Source organism: Magnolia sinica, chromosome 18, assembly GCF_029962835.1.
Source record: "Magnolia sinica isolate HGM2019 chromosome 18, MsV1, whole genome shotgun sequence".
NCBI classification, from domain to species: domain Eukaryota; kingdom Viridiplantae; phylum Streptophyta; class Magnoliopsida; order Magnoliales; family Magnoliaceae; genus Magnolia; species Magnolia sinica.
Window position 1 is genome coordinate 741572 of NC_080590.1, and position 14005 is coordinate 755576.

At 41.3% G+C, this 14005-nt stretch overlaps 1 protein-coding gene across 1 annotated transcript; it reads left to right on the top strand.

Annotated features, from left to right (window-relative positions):
• The first annotated feature begins 9161 nt into the window (after positions 1-9161).
• LOC131233292 (benzyl alcohol O-benzoyltransferase-like) lies at positions 9162-10882 on the top strand. The gene is made up of 2 exons (XM_058229942.1): positions 9162-9614; positions 9883-10882. The coding sequence occupies exons 1-2, from the start codon at positions 9168-9170 to the stop codon at positions 10816-10818; spliced, it is 1383 nt and encodes a 460-aa protein (XP_058085925.1). The 5' UTR covers positions 9162-9167; the 3' UTR covers positions 10819-10882.
• The last annotated feature ends 3123 nt before the right edge of the window (positions 10883-14005 follow it).

Here is a 14005-nt window from a genome sequence, read left to right on the forward strand (position 1 = left end):
GATAACGACCAATTAGATGAATGATTAAGATGGATGAATTAGCTGCATTCTCAAATGAAGGAATGCTAATTCATACACCACATGTCCTCAGGCATCAAAAGCAATTGCACCCACGTATCATACATTGAAATCTGAGAAGTTCATCAGTTGGGCCTCCCATGCATGTTTTCTATCTAATAAATCAGGCCAGTCCACCTATAGTGGCAGGTGAACCATGTTGGATGGATTTAGAAAATTGGTTATCATTTTTCTAAAATCTTCTTTGCACGTGTGTCCAACCTAATAAATGACATAGCCGGATTTTAAGATACCATGATATTTATATGTCATTTCATCCATACGTAACGTGATTCTCACTAGGATGGAGTAAAAAATATTAGCCTGACTGGAAACTTCTGTGTCCCAATCCCAATTGTTTTAGGTCACATCTTAACATGAACTTGGTGTAACCGACGAATTAAGTAATGTCGTACAAATATCATGGTGGGACTCACAGAGCTTTGGGTTTCACAGGGTTACAGGAAATTCACACATCCCGTCCAAGTGGCCACACGTGTAGGTGCGAATACAAGGTACTGGTGAGTTTCTTTCAAGAGCATTGCAAAGCTCGCACACGTGCAATAAAGCTTATTTGCACACTACACATGTGCCAACATGGCACGATATATCCAATCCATCCATCAGAAAACAGCCACTTTGTTGATGTCCTGGCCAACAGGTGGGCCAGGGTTTCCAAAACAAAATTTCACTCTAATTAAAATACTTGGCTGAAGTTTTCTAACCTGATGGATGGATTGGATCTCGGACTAATATTAGGGCTCATGTGCTAAGTGGATCAGATTTATTTAATTTTCTAATGTATATAGAAGATCAGACCAACCTGATGGATGGATTGGATCTCGGACTAATTTGCCATTCCGGCACATATGTAATGTGTGCATGAGCTTTTTTCCACTAGCCAGTTAATTTTCCTCTTGTAAAAAAATTAAGAATTAAAAAGAGAGGATAGAAGTACTCTCTGCCAAAATACAGGGTGTCACATGCAAGTCTCTTCTAAGAAAAGATTTGGAGACAAGGTGGATTGAGTGGTTTTGTCCATATCAGCCCCCAGGAGCCAAAATCATATTTTCTGAAGGACACATTTTCTCGTCTGATATCAATTTTCTCATATATATATATATATATATATATATATATATATATATATATATATATAGAGAGAGAGAGAGAGAGAGAGAGAGAGAGAGAGAGAGAGAGAGAGAGAGATTTTTACTACAAAATAAGCATTTTTCCTAAATAGATTGAGGTTTGCTAGAACCCTCAAAATAGAATTCCTTTTTCAAAATTACTTTTAATTATTTTTATTTTATTTTTCTACGAAAGTATCCCATGACCTTTTTCTTTATACTTTTTAAAAAAAATAAAAAAATCGTTACTCTCCAACTAATGCTTTTGTCACTACATTCTTATCATTTTTCGTGCTTCCAATTAGTTTCCAAAAATATTTTGTGATTTTCGACTACCCTTTCTCTGGCGGAAACTCCCACTTCAGAAAAATGGATTTTAAGTTTGTTTGAGAAGAAGCTGAGAAAAATAAGATGAAAGAGCATTACATCACTTTTACTTTTAAAAGAAGTGTTCTTCTCTCTTTCTTTTTTTAAAAAAGATTCAGCTTTCATATGTTTTTTGCCCAAAAATGGATAAAAGAAAGGTAAATAAATAGCAAAAAGATTCACTTTAAGAAACGAAAGTAAACACAAGATAGACTTTGAACCCACTTTTAAAAGGTCACAAGGTATCCAAATGAGATTATTTTAATCTTATTTGAATGTTCGAACATAAAATCATCCTAATCTGACTTGTACTGGGAGAGTTATGAGCATTTTTGTGGTATCACATGATGCCATAATGTCATGATTAACTTTGGGCACACTTTTAAAAGGTCAAATGGTGAGTAAATGAGATTATTTTAGTCTCATTTGAAAGCTTATCGAAGTATCTTTCTAACAAGCCCAAAATCTTATATCCAACTAATAATGAGAAAGTTATAACTATTTTTTGTCGAATTACACGATACTGAAATAATTATTATCCATGCAGTGTTAAAACCATATTAATCCATCGAGCATTACAACCATGATCCATGCAGTGTTACAACCACTATCCATGCATATTATAACCACAATTCATACAATGTTAAAACCACGATCCATCCAAGGTTACAACCACTATTTATACAATATTGCAACCACAATCCATACAATGTTAGAACCATGATCCATGTGTAATGGATGACCAACATTAAAGGTGAGGTCTACGTGATGGCTCGTCCACACCAGAGGTAGACTCCACAAGATGGGTGGCAAATATGAAGATGAGCCCTACATGATGGATAATAACATCGATGGTAGGCCTCACATGTTCGATGACCCACATCAAGGTATGCCTCATATAATGAGTGGTCCACATCAAAAGCCAGCCCTTAATGGTTAATGGCCCACATCCAAGGTGGGCTTCACATTATGAACGGCCTAAATCAAAGGTGGGGCCCACACGATCGATGGACGATTGACATCCAATGTGCAATCCACATGATGGGCAGTGGATATTGAATGTGGGCCCCACGTGATAGACAATAACTTTGATGGTGGCCCCATACGATGGCCCACATCAAGGTGGGCCCTACATAATGGATGGACCAAGGTGAGCTTAAAAGATCAGCTCGATCTGAGTAACAGCGATCTAAACGGGCGCCTAGTGTTTGAGTCATTGGTACGTAACTTCTAACTACTCATTGTTGTACACGTGGGACACATGACCGGTCATATCGTCTTGACTTTTCGGATGACCAAAAACAACTAGGGCGGTAATTAAAATAAAAGACTTACAGGCTGTTTTTGTCTCCCGCAGTTTAAAAAAATATAAAATGCTGTGTACAAGCCACATGACGGTGATATACGTTATTTTTGAGATGACCAACTTTGGATGTATTTAAAAAACAAATAAATAAATAAAAAGAGACCTGTGTTGCTTTTGGCTAAAGCCAGTAGAAATTATTTTATTTGACGTACACGAGGCGGTCATGTCATGTTGATTTTTCAGGTGATAGCAACAATGACTAGAGCCGTAAAAAGAGCGGACCTGGGTTGGTTTTAGCTCAAGCCGGTGGAAATATTTTAAATGTGGGACCGATGGCGGTCAAGTCATCTTGAATTTTCAGATTGCTGCAACAGCAACTCAACCCCATAGAAAAAATATAGCAGGCGACGTGGACATCTCCACTCTTAGTAATAGAGAAAACTGTGAAAACATAACTGTATTAGGATGAACGAGCTTTTTTTTTTTAATCCAACGTAAAATAAACATGTGAACCAAGTGCAGCTTTAGTTTGTCTTTTGCATCCTCTCAAACACTCGTTTCAAAATGCAGAACCCAAAACCTCTTCTCGATCTTTCTTATGCAGGGAAAAGGACACGGCACTAGAGTTTATTACTGACGCACCAAATCATATATTCCAAGATGAGCCCTAGGGAGGGAGATTTCTCTGATGCTCTCGGGAAGAAAGTGAGGAATAGCAACCGCTTTTATAAAAATAAATTATAAAGAAAATCAAACCTTTAGTATGTTAGAACAGCGGTATTAAATGGTATGGAATTGTATTAGATTGAATTAACACTATTTATTTTACAATGATTACATGTATGGAAATACCATGATATTTTTACTCTTCCCTTGGGAAATACATTTTATTAAGTAAAGTCTGTGTTTGGTGAACCATAGAAATGTAATCAACGGACCCCATTTCACAGCTGATATTGGTCACCTGTACGCATATGCTCCTGTATAGGGCATATATGGATAGATGGCATGAATTAAACATGCACATCAATGTAGGGCCCATAGTTGTAATGGATTTCTATTTTTACTAAAAATCCTACCATATTCATTATTAGCATTGGAATTAAAATAATTATTCTCATTGTTATCAAACATGAATGAAATTTGCAGAGGCAAAATGCAAATCCATGCTAACTAATTTCATCTAACACCATGCACCAAACTTCCAAAAAGGAGGTTTTGCATTTAATCACATCAATAATATAGTATTTACAAATACCCATGTAGAAATATATAGTTTGCAAATAACCACATCATTCTTTTAGCATTATCGCTAATACCCACATTATGCTATTTTTTATTATTTCCATTTGCAATGGTTGGAAAAGAACAAAAATGCACATATGAAACGAACATAATTAACTCATCATTCCCCCCTATGGAAAATACTTTTGAAGAAAAGTATTTTAATTGGGTTTTTCAGTTGCAGCAAAAGAAAGAAATCTTAAGGTAAGAATAGTTTTGTCATTTTCTTCAAAACATGCTAAAAAAATTAACAGCCATTAAAAATAAACAACTGGAAGTAGGATATTTGCAATTAATAACCAAAAATCAGCAACATGGTTATTAACAAATGTATTAATTTTTATGAGAGTATTTGAAAATCAAATAATTTAGATAGTTATTCGGGAAAGCCTCTTCTAAACAATTTAAGAAAAGCTACTTAAAACAAAAATTATGCCCCACTGACACCACCAGCCCTGGTGTGTGTGGCCTATAATATATAATATAGGAAATTTTACATAGACCTACTTGATTAATATAGAATTTACATTTCTCAAAAAGGTTTTGAATAAACTAGTATTAGTTTTTATCATTCTGAGTACCTTCGGGTAGATTTTTTTGACAGCCACTCACAAGATGTGACAGCTGAGGAGAGCCCATTGTGAGTTTTAAGTGAAATCTACCCTAACCACCAGGTGCATCACCTTCTGTTACATAGTTGGAAACATTGTACGGGCAAACACTCGCCCTCCAAATTATTTTTCTTATTGTAGCTCACGAATAATAAACGAGCCTGATTTTTGAATTCCTTGTAAGAACTCTGTTTAATGGGCCTTACTGATCAACGGTCTGGATTGTCATTCAGTTGGACTGGATGATTGAGTAAAACAGTGGGCCCCACTTCAGGTGATGAGCTGCGCAGTCTATCTGCGCAGCTTTGCGTACTAGGGCTGGAATGCTATAACTATCTTACGCAGACAGTAATTTGAGTTGTACTAGGATGCTACAATGTGGAGCATGGGAGAGAGAGTTGTGATGGGTTTCAAACTCCCTCTCCACAGACTCTATAAAAGAGAGCTGGGTCCCCGATCCTACACCACGGCAGAAATTCGAGTCCCATCTTGTGAATTGTAGAAAGGGTGTGAAGGAGAGGAAGATCCTAAGCTCTACAGAAATTCTGGTATTCTGGTATTCTTATCCAGCTTCCATGGCGGCGTCCCATCTAGGTAAGCCATCTGAACCCCTGATCGCCATGTCCCTTGCACAGACAGATCCGTGGGCCTATTCCGCATATATATTGAGTCCCACATTCCTTACCTAAATTTTGGTGTATCATATAATGGTTGGAGTGGATTTTATATGATCATTATAGTGGACCATGTAAAAATCAAGGGTAGACATTCCTCCCAACTGTTTCGTTTGTTGAACCCACCGGAATAATAGGCTAGCCTAATTAATGTTTTGCCCTAGGCATAATATAGGATTATACATCTAATGCCCAGAGTGGAACTCACGTATCCGGTTAGGCCCCTCATAAATCAAAGTTGAGCATCCATTAATTTTTGTTTTAATATATCAGCTAAAAAAATTAACGGCTAGGAAAAGGACCTCAACCTTTGATTTTTTATGAGCAACCATGATTTTTTTATTTTTTATTTTTTTAAGTGGGTAGAGTCACCATCTTCGTATTAAATGAACATAGTGTACAGCCATTCGGGCAAACCCTGATACAAAAAGGAAAACAGGTCCTGCCTATCGTATGATGAGAAGAAACCACAGAAGGAAGGAGAAGGGGGCCAGAGGAACAAGAGATGGAGGAGACAGGGACCAGCTAAAGAAAGGCCAAACCAATAGATGCAGCAATTTGGGGCAAGGAGAGCCAGCAGTGACCAACGACCAGCAAAACCACAACGGCTGAAAACTGCCAGGCAGGCAGCAAAAAAAATAGGAACCAACACCAACACTAGGAAACCAGCCAGGCAGAGACAGCTCATCTTCCTTTCTTACCCTGTCCCTATCTGATTTGCCCTATCCCAAGTTTGTCTAAGACCATGGAACATCTAATGGGCCTGGGAAGCTCAGCGTAGTTGAGGAAGAGCTTGTCGAGGGCGCCGCCGCTAGCAATATTGGCAAGACCATTTGCCACTGAATTACCTTCCCTGTAAGTGTGGTTGAATTTAAGGTTGAGGTCAAGTGAGAGCTAATGAATGATTTCTAGTTGGTACTAGAGTTTCCAACCGCAAGAGTTAGAGCAGATAGAGACTACTACGAAAAGAGTGCGGGAGTCTGTTTCGACTATGACAGAGGAGAGCCCCATTTCCTTGCATAGCATAATGCTATCTACCATCGCTCTGGCTTCCGCCACTATGTTAGAAACATGGTCGTAGCTGTTGTGGAAGGCGAAGATAAGATTCCCTGCACGATCTCGGCAAATACCTCCTCCACCGCCAGCCCCGAGATTTCTCCGAGCCGAGCCGTCAACATTTAGTTTACTCCAGTTCTCGGCTAGTCTTGTCCATGTAACAATCGTGGCCTTGACAGTTGGAAAAAATGAGGATGGAGAGGTCATGGAGGAGCCTCGAAAAGCTTTCCTAATCCAGATCGAATTGCTAGAGCAAGTGAGTTGAGTTCCAATCTCCATTAGCCAGTCGGAAACTCCGCTAATAATGGGGCTAGCTGAAAATTGTCTATTCTCGTATCTGGCTTCATTTCTACCAAGCCAAATCTCCCAAAATATGATGTATGGGGCCAATCCTCTGAGGAATTTCTGAGGGGAGGATCTAGATGCCATAGCAGTCCATTGTTGGATCTAGGATTGAATGGGTTGGTTGGGGGCAATAAGGATCTAGAAGAGGCGGGCAAAGTGGTTCCAGACTTGAAGGGCAATCCAGCCATAACAGAGGAGATGGTCTAAGTCTTCCACATGAGGTGTGGGGGGAGAGGTTGCTGTGTAGGCTGATGGGACTGAAGGAAACATATTACCATCATTGGTTCTAAGCTGCAGGTTCTGCCTAAAAGGGAGGACTAGAAATTGGAGTGAGAGGCCTGTGGGAAGAGGTTGGCGAGGACGGGCGTTGCTACTACAATCCTGCATCTGGGGGGCGATGAAAGGCAGCGGGCGTGGGTTGGGGCAGGACCAGATGGCGCAGAGGTAGTCGTTGTTAGCCTATGGTCCTGATTAGGGGTGCACACGGGTCGATTTGGTCCGGTTCTAGGGTAAAAATGGAATCAAACCGTTCCTAACGGTTCTGGGATTTTCGGAACCGGAACCGGACCGTTAGCACACTAGAACCGAACTAGAACCGGACCGTGAAAACCAGTTCGGTTCCACAGTTCTGGATTTTTAGAAAATTCAACAAAAGAAAAAAAGGATAAAAAAAAAATCCAACAGCCAAATACTCTTCAAATCATCAAATTACATCTTAAAATAGAAACTCTACTATTATATTGATTTAAATATTTTTAGAAAATTCTTCCTAATCTCCTTTTCACAAGCTATCAACGGATTTAGGCCACGGTTCAACGGATCGGTTCTGGGCCACAGTTCAATGGATCGGTTCCACAGTTCGAGTCCACGGTTCAATTAACAGTTCGGTTTGGTTCTACATGCCCCTAAACTGGAACCGAACCATATCCAACGGTTCTTGCAATTTTGGAACCGGAACCGGAACCGGTGCTGTCTAGAACCGGACCAAATTGGACCGATCCAACAGTTCCAGTCTGGTTCCACGGTTCTACCGGTTAAATGTGCACCCCTAGTCCTGATGATGGGTGGGAAGGAAGGGATAGGCATGCTAGAAGCCTGTTGGAACTTGCTGAGCAACTAGATTAGAGAAGGAGGGACGAGGTATTGGTGGTTGGGATGGAAGGGAGTCAAAGGGCAAGGTAGAAGGGTTGCTAGCAGGATGCCCGCAGCAGACAGATGGAGGCCAGGCTGATACCAATGTGTTCGATTGCGACGTCCACCAAAACAGTGTTATACATAACCTTCCAGGCAAAGACAACAATTTTAGGGGGTAGAAATTTGTTCCAAGCCCATTATGCCCAACGCTGATTGGGTCTGGCAGTGCGGCATGAACCACCATGATATTTATGTGAAATCCACTCCGACTATTTGATATGTAATCCCAAATTTGGTATAGGGACAAAAATTAAGCTGACTTGTGATTCAATGGTCGACACCAAAGGAAACAATTGGAAGAGAGATAATTTTTACATGTCCGACAATGATGACTATATAAAATCCACTCTAAGTATATGATGTGAAACCAAAATTTAGGCCTGGAACTCAAAATCAGGCCCATACATAATTCATGTGGGCCACACTAAGGGAAATAGTAGGGAGGGTGGGTGTTGCACTGTTCATTGTTTCTAATCTTGTGGCCAACCTGAATAGCAAATGGAGCTGAGATTAATTTGGGCTCTAGGCCTACTAGGGGATGACGCACATGATACTTAGGGTGGATTTTATGTAATCATCACGATGTAGCCCACTTGAGCCATTCATCCCTTTGTTCGCATTAGCTGTCATTCGATCTTTGCAATCCAAGATATTCTAATGATAATTACTTAAGATTAATAAAGTATCTTATTGAAAGCCTCTTCAAAAAGTTACCCATGAATTCTATATATATATATATATATATAAACCCCTGTATATAAAATATAATAGCATTGAGTAATAAATGGACATTTTTGCCTCTGCAATTAGCCAATAAGAAAATTTAAAACAAGCTAATAATTAAAGTCGTCCAACCTATCTGTATTTTTGTCACATCTAATTTTTCAGAAGACAGGCTCGCAACAATTTCTCTCCATTTTACGTGTTTACTCGAGACCTAAAGATAAGATTATCCAAAATCAAGTTGGCTAAAACACTAAAGACAATGAGATGGGGCCGTCCTAGCCGCACCATTTAAAATTTAAATCTGTCTCCTTTCCTCTCAACACGTGCATCCGTCTCACGTGCCATATCCCCAAGTGTGTATATATAACTCAATTCAACACACCTAACCTAAACTTGGCCAGCAAAATACACCACAAAAATGGCCTCACCACAACCTCTACTATTCTCAGTGAAAAGGCACAAACCCATTCTGGTGGCTCCTTCCAAGCCCACACCCCATGAGTTCAAATACCTCTCCGACATTGATGCCCAGCAAGGTCTCCGTTTTCAAACTCCAGTCATTCAGTTCTACCGCTACAACCCATCCATGAGAGGGCGAGACCCGGCTCAGGTCATCAGACAGGCACTGGCCAATGCGCTCGTCTTCTACTACCCGTTAGCAGGCAGGCTTAGGGAAGAAGTGCCTGGACGGAAGCTTGTGGTAGAGTGCACGGGGGAAGGCGTCTTGTTCATCGAGGCCGATGCTGAGGTCATGCTCGAGCAGTTTGGTGAGGCACTGCACCCACCGTTCCCATGCATGGAGGAGCTCCTCACTGAGGTACCTGGCTCCAAACGTGTTCTACACTGTCCCTTGCTTCTCGTTCAGGTAAAGCTGATATCCGTATAATTAATAAGAGTGGCAGATGCAATTCACTCAAACGATCCACTGCACACGTGTGAGTGATCTGGGCTACTCCATGATGTGAACGTCTCACGTGTAACTTGAATATGGATATCCAGGCTAGGTCGTATTGATGCCATGTCCAAAGTCGTGATGAGTGGCTCAGATCTTGTATACACGTGCAACATGGGTTGGGTTCCATATATCATACGTGAAATTGTGCTTATATAAGTTGGGTGAAACTGTGTTGCAGGTGACACGTCTCTTGTGTGGGGGCTTCGTTTTCGCCCTTCGAATTAACCACACCATAAGTGATGCAGCTGGGCTCACCCAGTTCTTCAATGCAGTGTGTGAGATGGCACTAGGTGCATCTGTCCCATCCTTGCTGCCGGTGTGGCAGCGCCACCTACTCAGCGCCCGCAACCCGCCCCGTGTGACTTGTGTGCACCATGAGTACGACCAGGTGGCTAACACCAGCATTGGTGCATTCGTCCCACATGATGATGTGGTCCACCGATCCTTCTTCTTTGGTCCCAATGAGATATCTGCCCTACGAAAACAAGTGCCACCACACCTCCACACATGCTCCACAGTGGATCTGCTGACAGCATGCCTGTGGCGATGCCGGACCAAGGCTATCGGTTTGGATCCCGATTTTGAAGTGAGGGTCTTATACATTGTCGATGCACGTAACAAGTGCCGCCCTCCGTTGCCGCCTGGCTATTATGGGAATGTGATTGCACTCCCGGCAGCAATATCACAGGCAGGGAAGCTGTGCAAGAATCCTTTAGGGTATGCTGTGGAGCTAGTAAAGAAAGCAAAGTCGAGTGTGACGGATGAGTACATGCGTTCACTGGCAGACCTGATGGTACGCAAGGGCCGACCCCTATTCACTGTAACACATTCTTTCCTGGTGTCGGACTTGAAGCCTATCCTTGTTGGGGAGGTGGATTTCGGGTGGGGAAAGGCAGTGTATAGGGGGCCAGCAAGGGGTGTTTGTCCCAATCCAATGGCGGGTAGCTTTTACGTGCACTTGAAGAACACAAGAGGAGAGGTTGGGATATTGGTGCCAATTTGCCTGCCAAGACCTGCTATGGACATTTTCTCGGCTGAGATTGAGAGTATCATCAATGGCCCAAAACAGCAACTCAACAACAACTCCCCCAAGTTAATCGCATCTCCGCTCTAGATTCAGGTTTTACATGCAAACTGTCACACATTCAACAGTAGTTTAATAATTTGAATACTTTGTATGCTTAAGTATGTAATTTCTCGTAAATTTCCAAGTGCGATCTTATGTTTTCACAGCCCATGATCACCATTGTTCCATGTGGTGTTGCTCATTGGAGTTGTGGATCCGTCTGACTTTTGTCCTTGACGTCTAACATCGCGTGTAGAATCCGATGGACAGAGTCGATTTTACATTTAAAAGATGTTGGACGCGACAGACTTGGGTGTTTTACGCACCAGTTGGAATATGTGTTGTAGAGGATTCCGGTCCGAACAGCTTGCAAGTAGTGAGACAGTGAAAACTGGCATAGCTGGTTGCCTCTTTCTCACATGACAAAATCATCCCCTACCAGATGTCATTCTCGTTGCAAATTGTCGTTTGGCTCCAGACCTTTGTGTAGTCAGCCAAGAGTCCTTTGTTATATGCAAAATAGTGAAACACCGATCATTACGAAAAACCTCATCAATTTTCTTTTCTTTCATTTTATTTTCCCAACTATATATCCAAACAGCCCCCCCTAGGAGTGTTTGTATAGTGGGAAAAGAAAATGGGAAATGTAATGATTAATGATTTCCCGAGCTTTCCATGACACTATGGAACACATGAATTTCATATTTTTTTCTAGTGTTGATTGGTTATCTAAGTGAAATTTTGAGAAAGCTCTCAAAATAGAATCTAAAATTTACATTGCTATCTAAACAAAACAAAGTGAAAATGCCCATCATGAAACAAGTAATCCAATTTCTTTTTCGTTTCCCATTATCCCATAAATTGATTTATATATCTGTTTCTTTTCAAATAAGGATCTGTGTGGCGGCCACCATCTTGTCCGATGCATCCATCAACCTGGTGGGCCCACGACTGTTACAAGTCTAGTCCCATGCAACAGATGTGTGGGCATCTAATGGATGGTCAAAATGAAAATAATCAACAGTGCTAATTAACAATGGCATGTGGCATGTCCATTGATCAGAGACTGGAATATTCTAACCAATTTGATTCTAGGCTTATGACCCATCAACAATAGGTCCCACAATATGGACGGTTTAATTTGAGTTACATATATGCCACATGTATATTACCCATGTGGTCCACCTGATGCTTGGACTCAACCTGATTTTGGTGCCAGAGAAATCTTCACAATGGGACTCACATTATTCAAAAATCAGATGTTTCAAAATATAGTTTTCAAATTGGCATGGCCCATCGCCACCCCTGCTTACTGTTACATATTCTTTTGCGCGCTAACCAAAACAATATTAATTAATTGGGAGAGATTTGGATAAGGTCCTTGAACCAGAGGCCCATGTGCTGTTTGATGGCTTGATCCTACAGAGAGATAAAGGCCTGACTCAGATCATAGCTAAGACTGATTCTCAAGTGATTTTCAATGCCATGATCAATCTCAACAAATCCTTCGGCTGAAACATATGGTACTATTTGGGAGCAAAACAGCAGCTTAACCAGGCCCTCAACATCTATTTCGCCCACACATTTAAAGAAGGAAACTTGGTAGCCGACAGCCTCACAAAATTGGCTAGCATGGGCGCCCCAAACTGTCTTTTCCTTGAGCCGAGTGATCTTCCGAGGCCCATAAGAGGTTCAATGTTTCTTGACAGATCTAGCCTTGGCCAGATCAGGCAATCCAAACTCAAAACAAGGGTCAGCTGACCTTATTTCTATGCAGAAGCCTCCCTACGGCTCGCGCAAGGGGCGGCCTCTGCCAGTTTCCTGCCCCATGCGCAGCATTGCCCTCCTTCTGGGAGGCTTATCTTCAGTTTTGGTTGGTGGCTATTGTCTCTTAGCGCCAATCCAACAGCCATTTCCAGTTTCTGCTTCTTTTTACTTCCACATCCAGCTTCTTTTTTTCTTTTTCTTTTTTCGTTTTTTTCTTCTTCCTTCTTTCCATATGATAGGTGTGGCCCATCTCCCTGTGGGGCCCACCCGAATCTCCAAGATGTACATTTTCCTTTTTCAATGCATAGCAGGTGAATCCCACCTTTTATAAATTAAAAATAATAAAAATAATATTATTATTATTATTAAATAAATAAATAAATAAGGTTTCACATGCGCCCAAAGTGCCAAACTACTTATTCCACACAAGGTTTAAGGTAACGTCCCAAGATCAGTACACACCACCCGGTGCAACTGTTTCATCCCAGATATGGGACCGAAATGGCCCGATAGGGGACGAAATGAACCAGTTTGGGTGGTGAGCCATATCGTACACCAAAACCAATTTTCAAACCTTGATTTCACATGGGGAATTGCGACAGTTAACTGATCTGCCTCAATACCCACCTAGTATTGCCTTAACCGTCTCATTTTGCCCATTAAGTTAGTTTGTGCTGCTGATCACTTTTTTTAACTGTTTGGCAACCACTAATTGGATAACTAAGATTGCAATGCATATGTGGGAAAAACAGTGGATTGCGACTTCTGGTTAATTGACATTCCCTTGTTTTTTATTTCAACCATCCAATAGATGTCCATCAATCAGCCAATTAGTATCATCTGTTTGGTATGATTTCTCTATGGGCCAGTTAGTATCATCTGTTTGGTGTGATCTCTCGAACACAGATTGCATGTAATTGGAGGTTACAAGATATTCCTGTAAACCTTGAGGTGGTCCAATGAGAATGAGCCGCATTGCACCCGTCACATGTGAACCTGCAGTGGGCTCATATTTGTTAACTATACATGGTTTTTTATTTGTCACAAGTACGGTAGTCGAACATTGATCTATGGGTCCGAATAGTGCCCAACAGATCTTCTAAATTGAAAGCTCCCAACCACCAATTTCAGAAACTTTTTTAAGTTGAATGTGGCTTGGTGTTCTACCTCTTCTTAGCCATCTATGTTTAGGCTACAAATGATAAGCGTTAAGCTTATCAACGAGATTCCAAAGTTTCCATCTGCCCACAGTAAGACACAGCGGCCCAACTGTCTGGACTGCCAAACTATTTGAGTCCCACTCATCAAAAATTGAAAATCCGTGTAAATTGGGTAAGGATGTGGGCCAAGAATCATAAAATTGCTCCCTATTGGAAACAAACCCAATCCTGTACCTGTACAGTGGGGACAACGCCTGAGCTCTGTGGGCCCACTGTGGTGTGTGTGCAACATTGACTCCATCCACCAG

What these genes read in the sequence shown, in the direction of transcription:
- LOC131233292 (XM_058229942.1), top strand. Translation starts at nt 9,168, where the DNA reads ATGGCCTCACCACAACCTCTACTATTCTCAGTGAAAAGGCACAAACCC. An exon ending in GTCCCTTGCTTCTCGTTCAG is followed by an intron (nt 9,615 to 9,882) that starts GTAAAGCTGATA and finishes ACTGTGTTGCAG; the next exon opens with GTGACACGTCTCTTGTGTGG.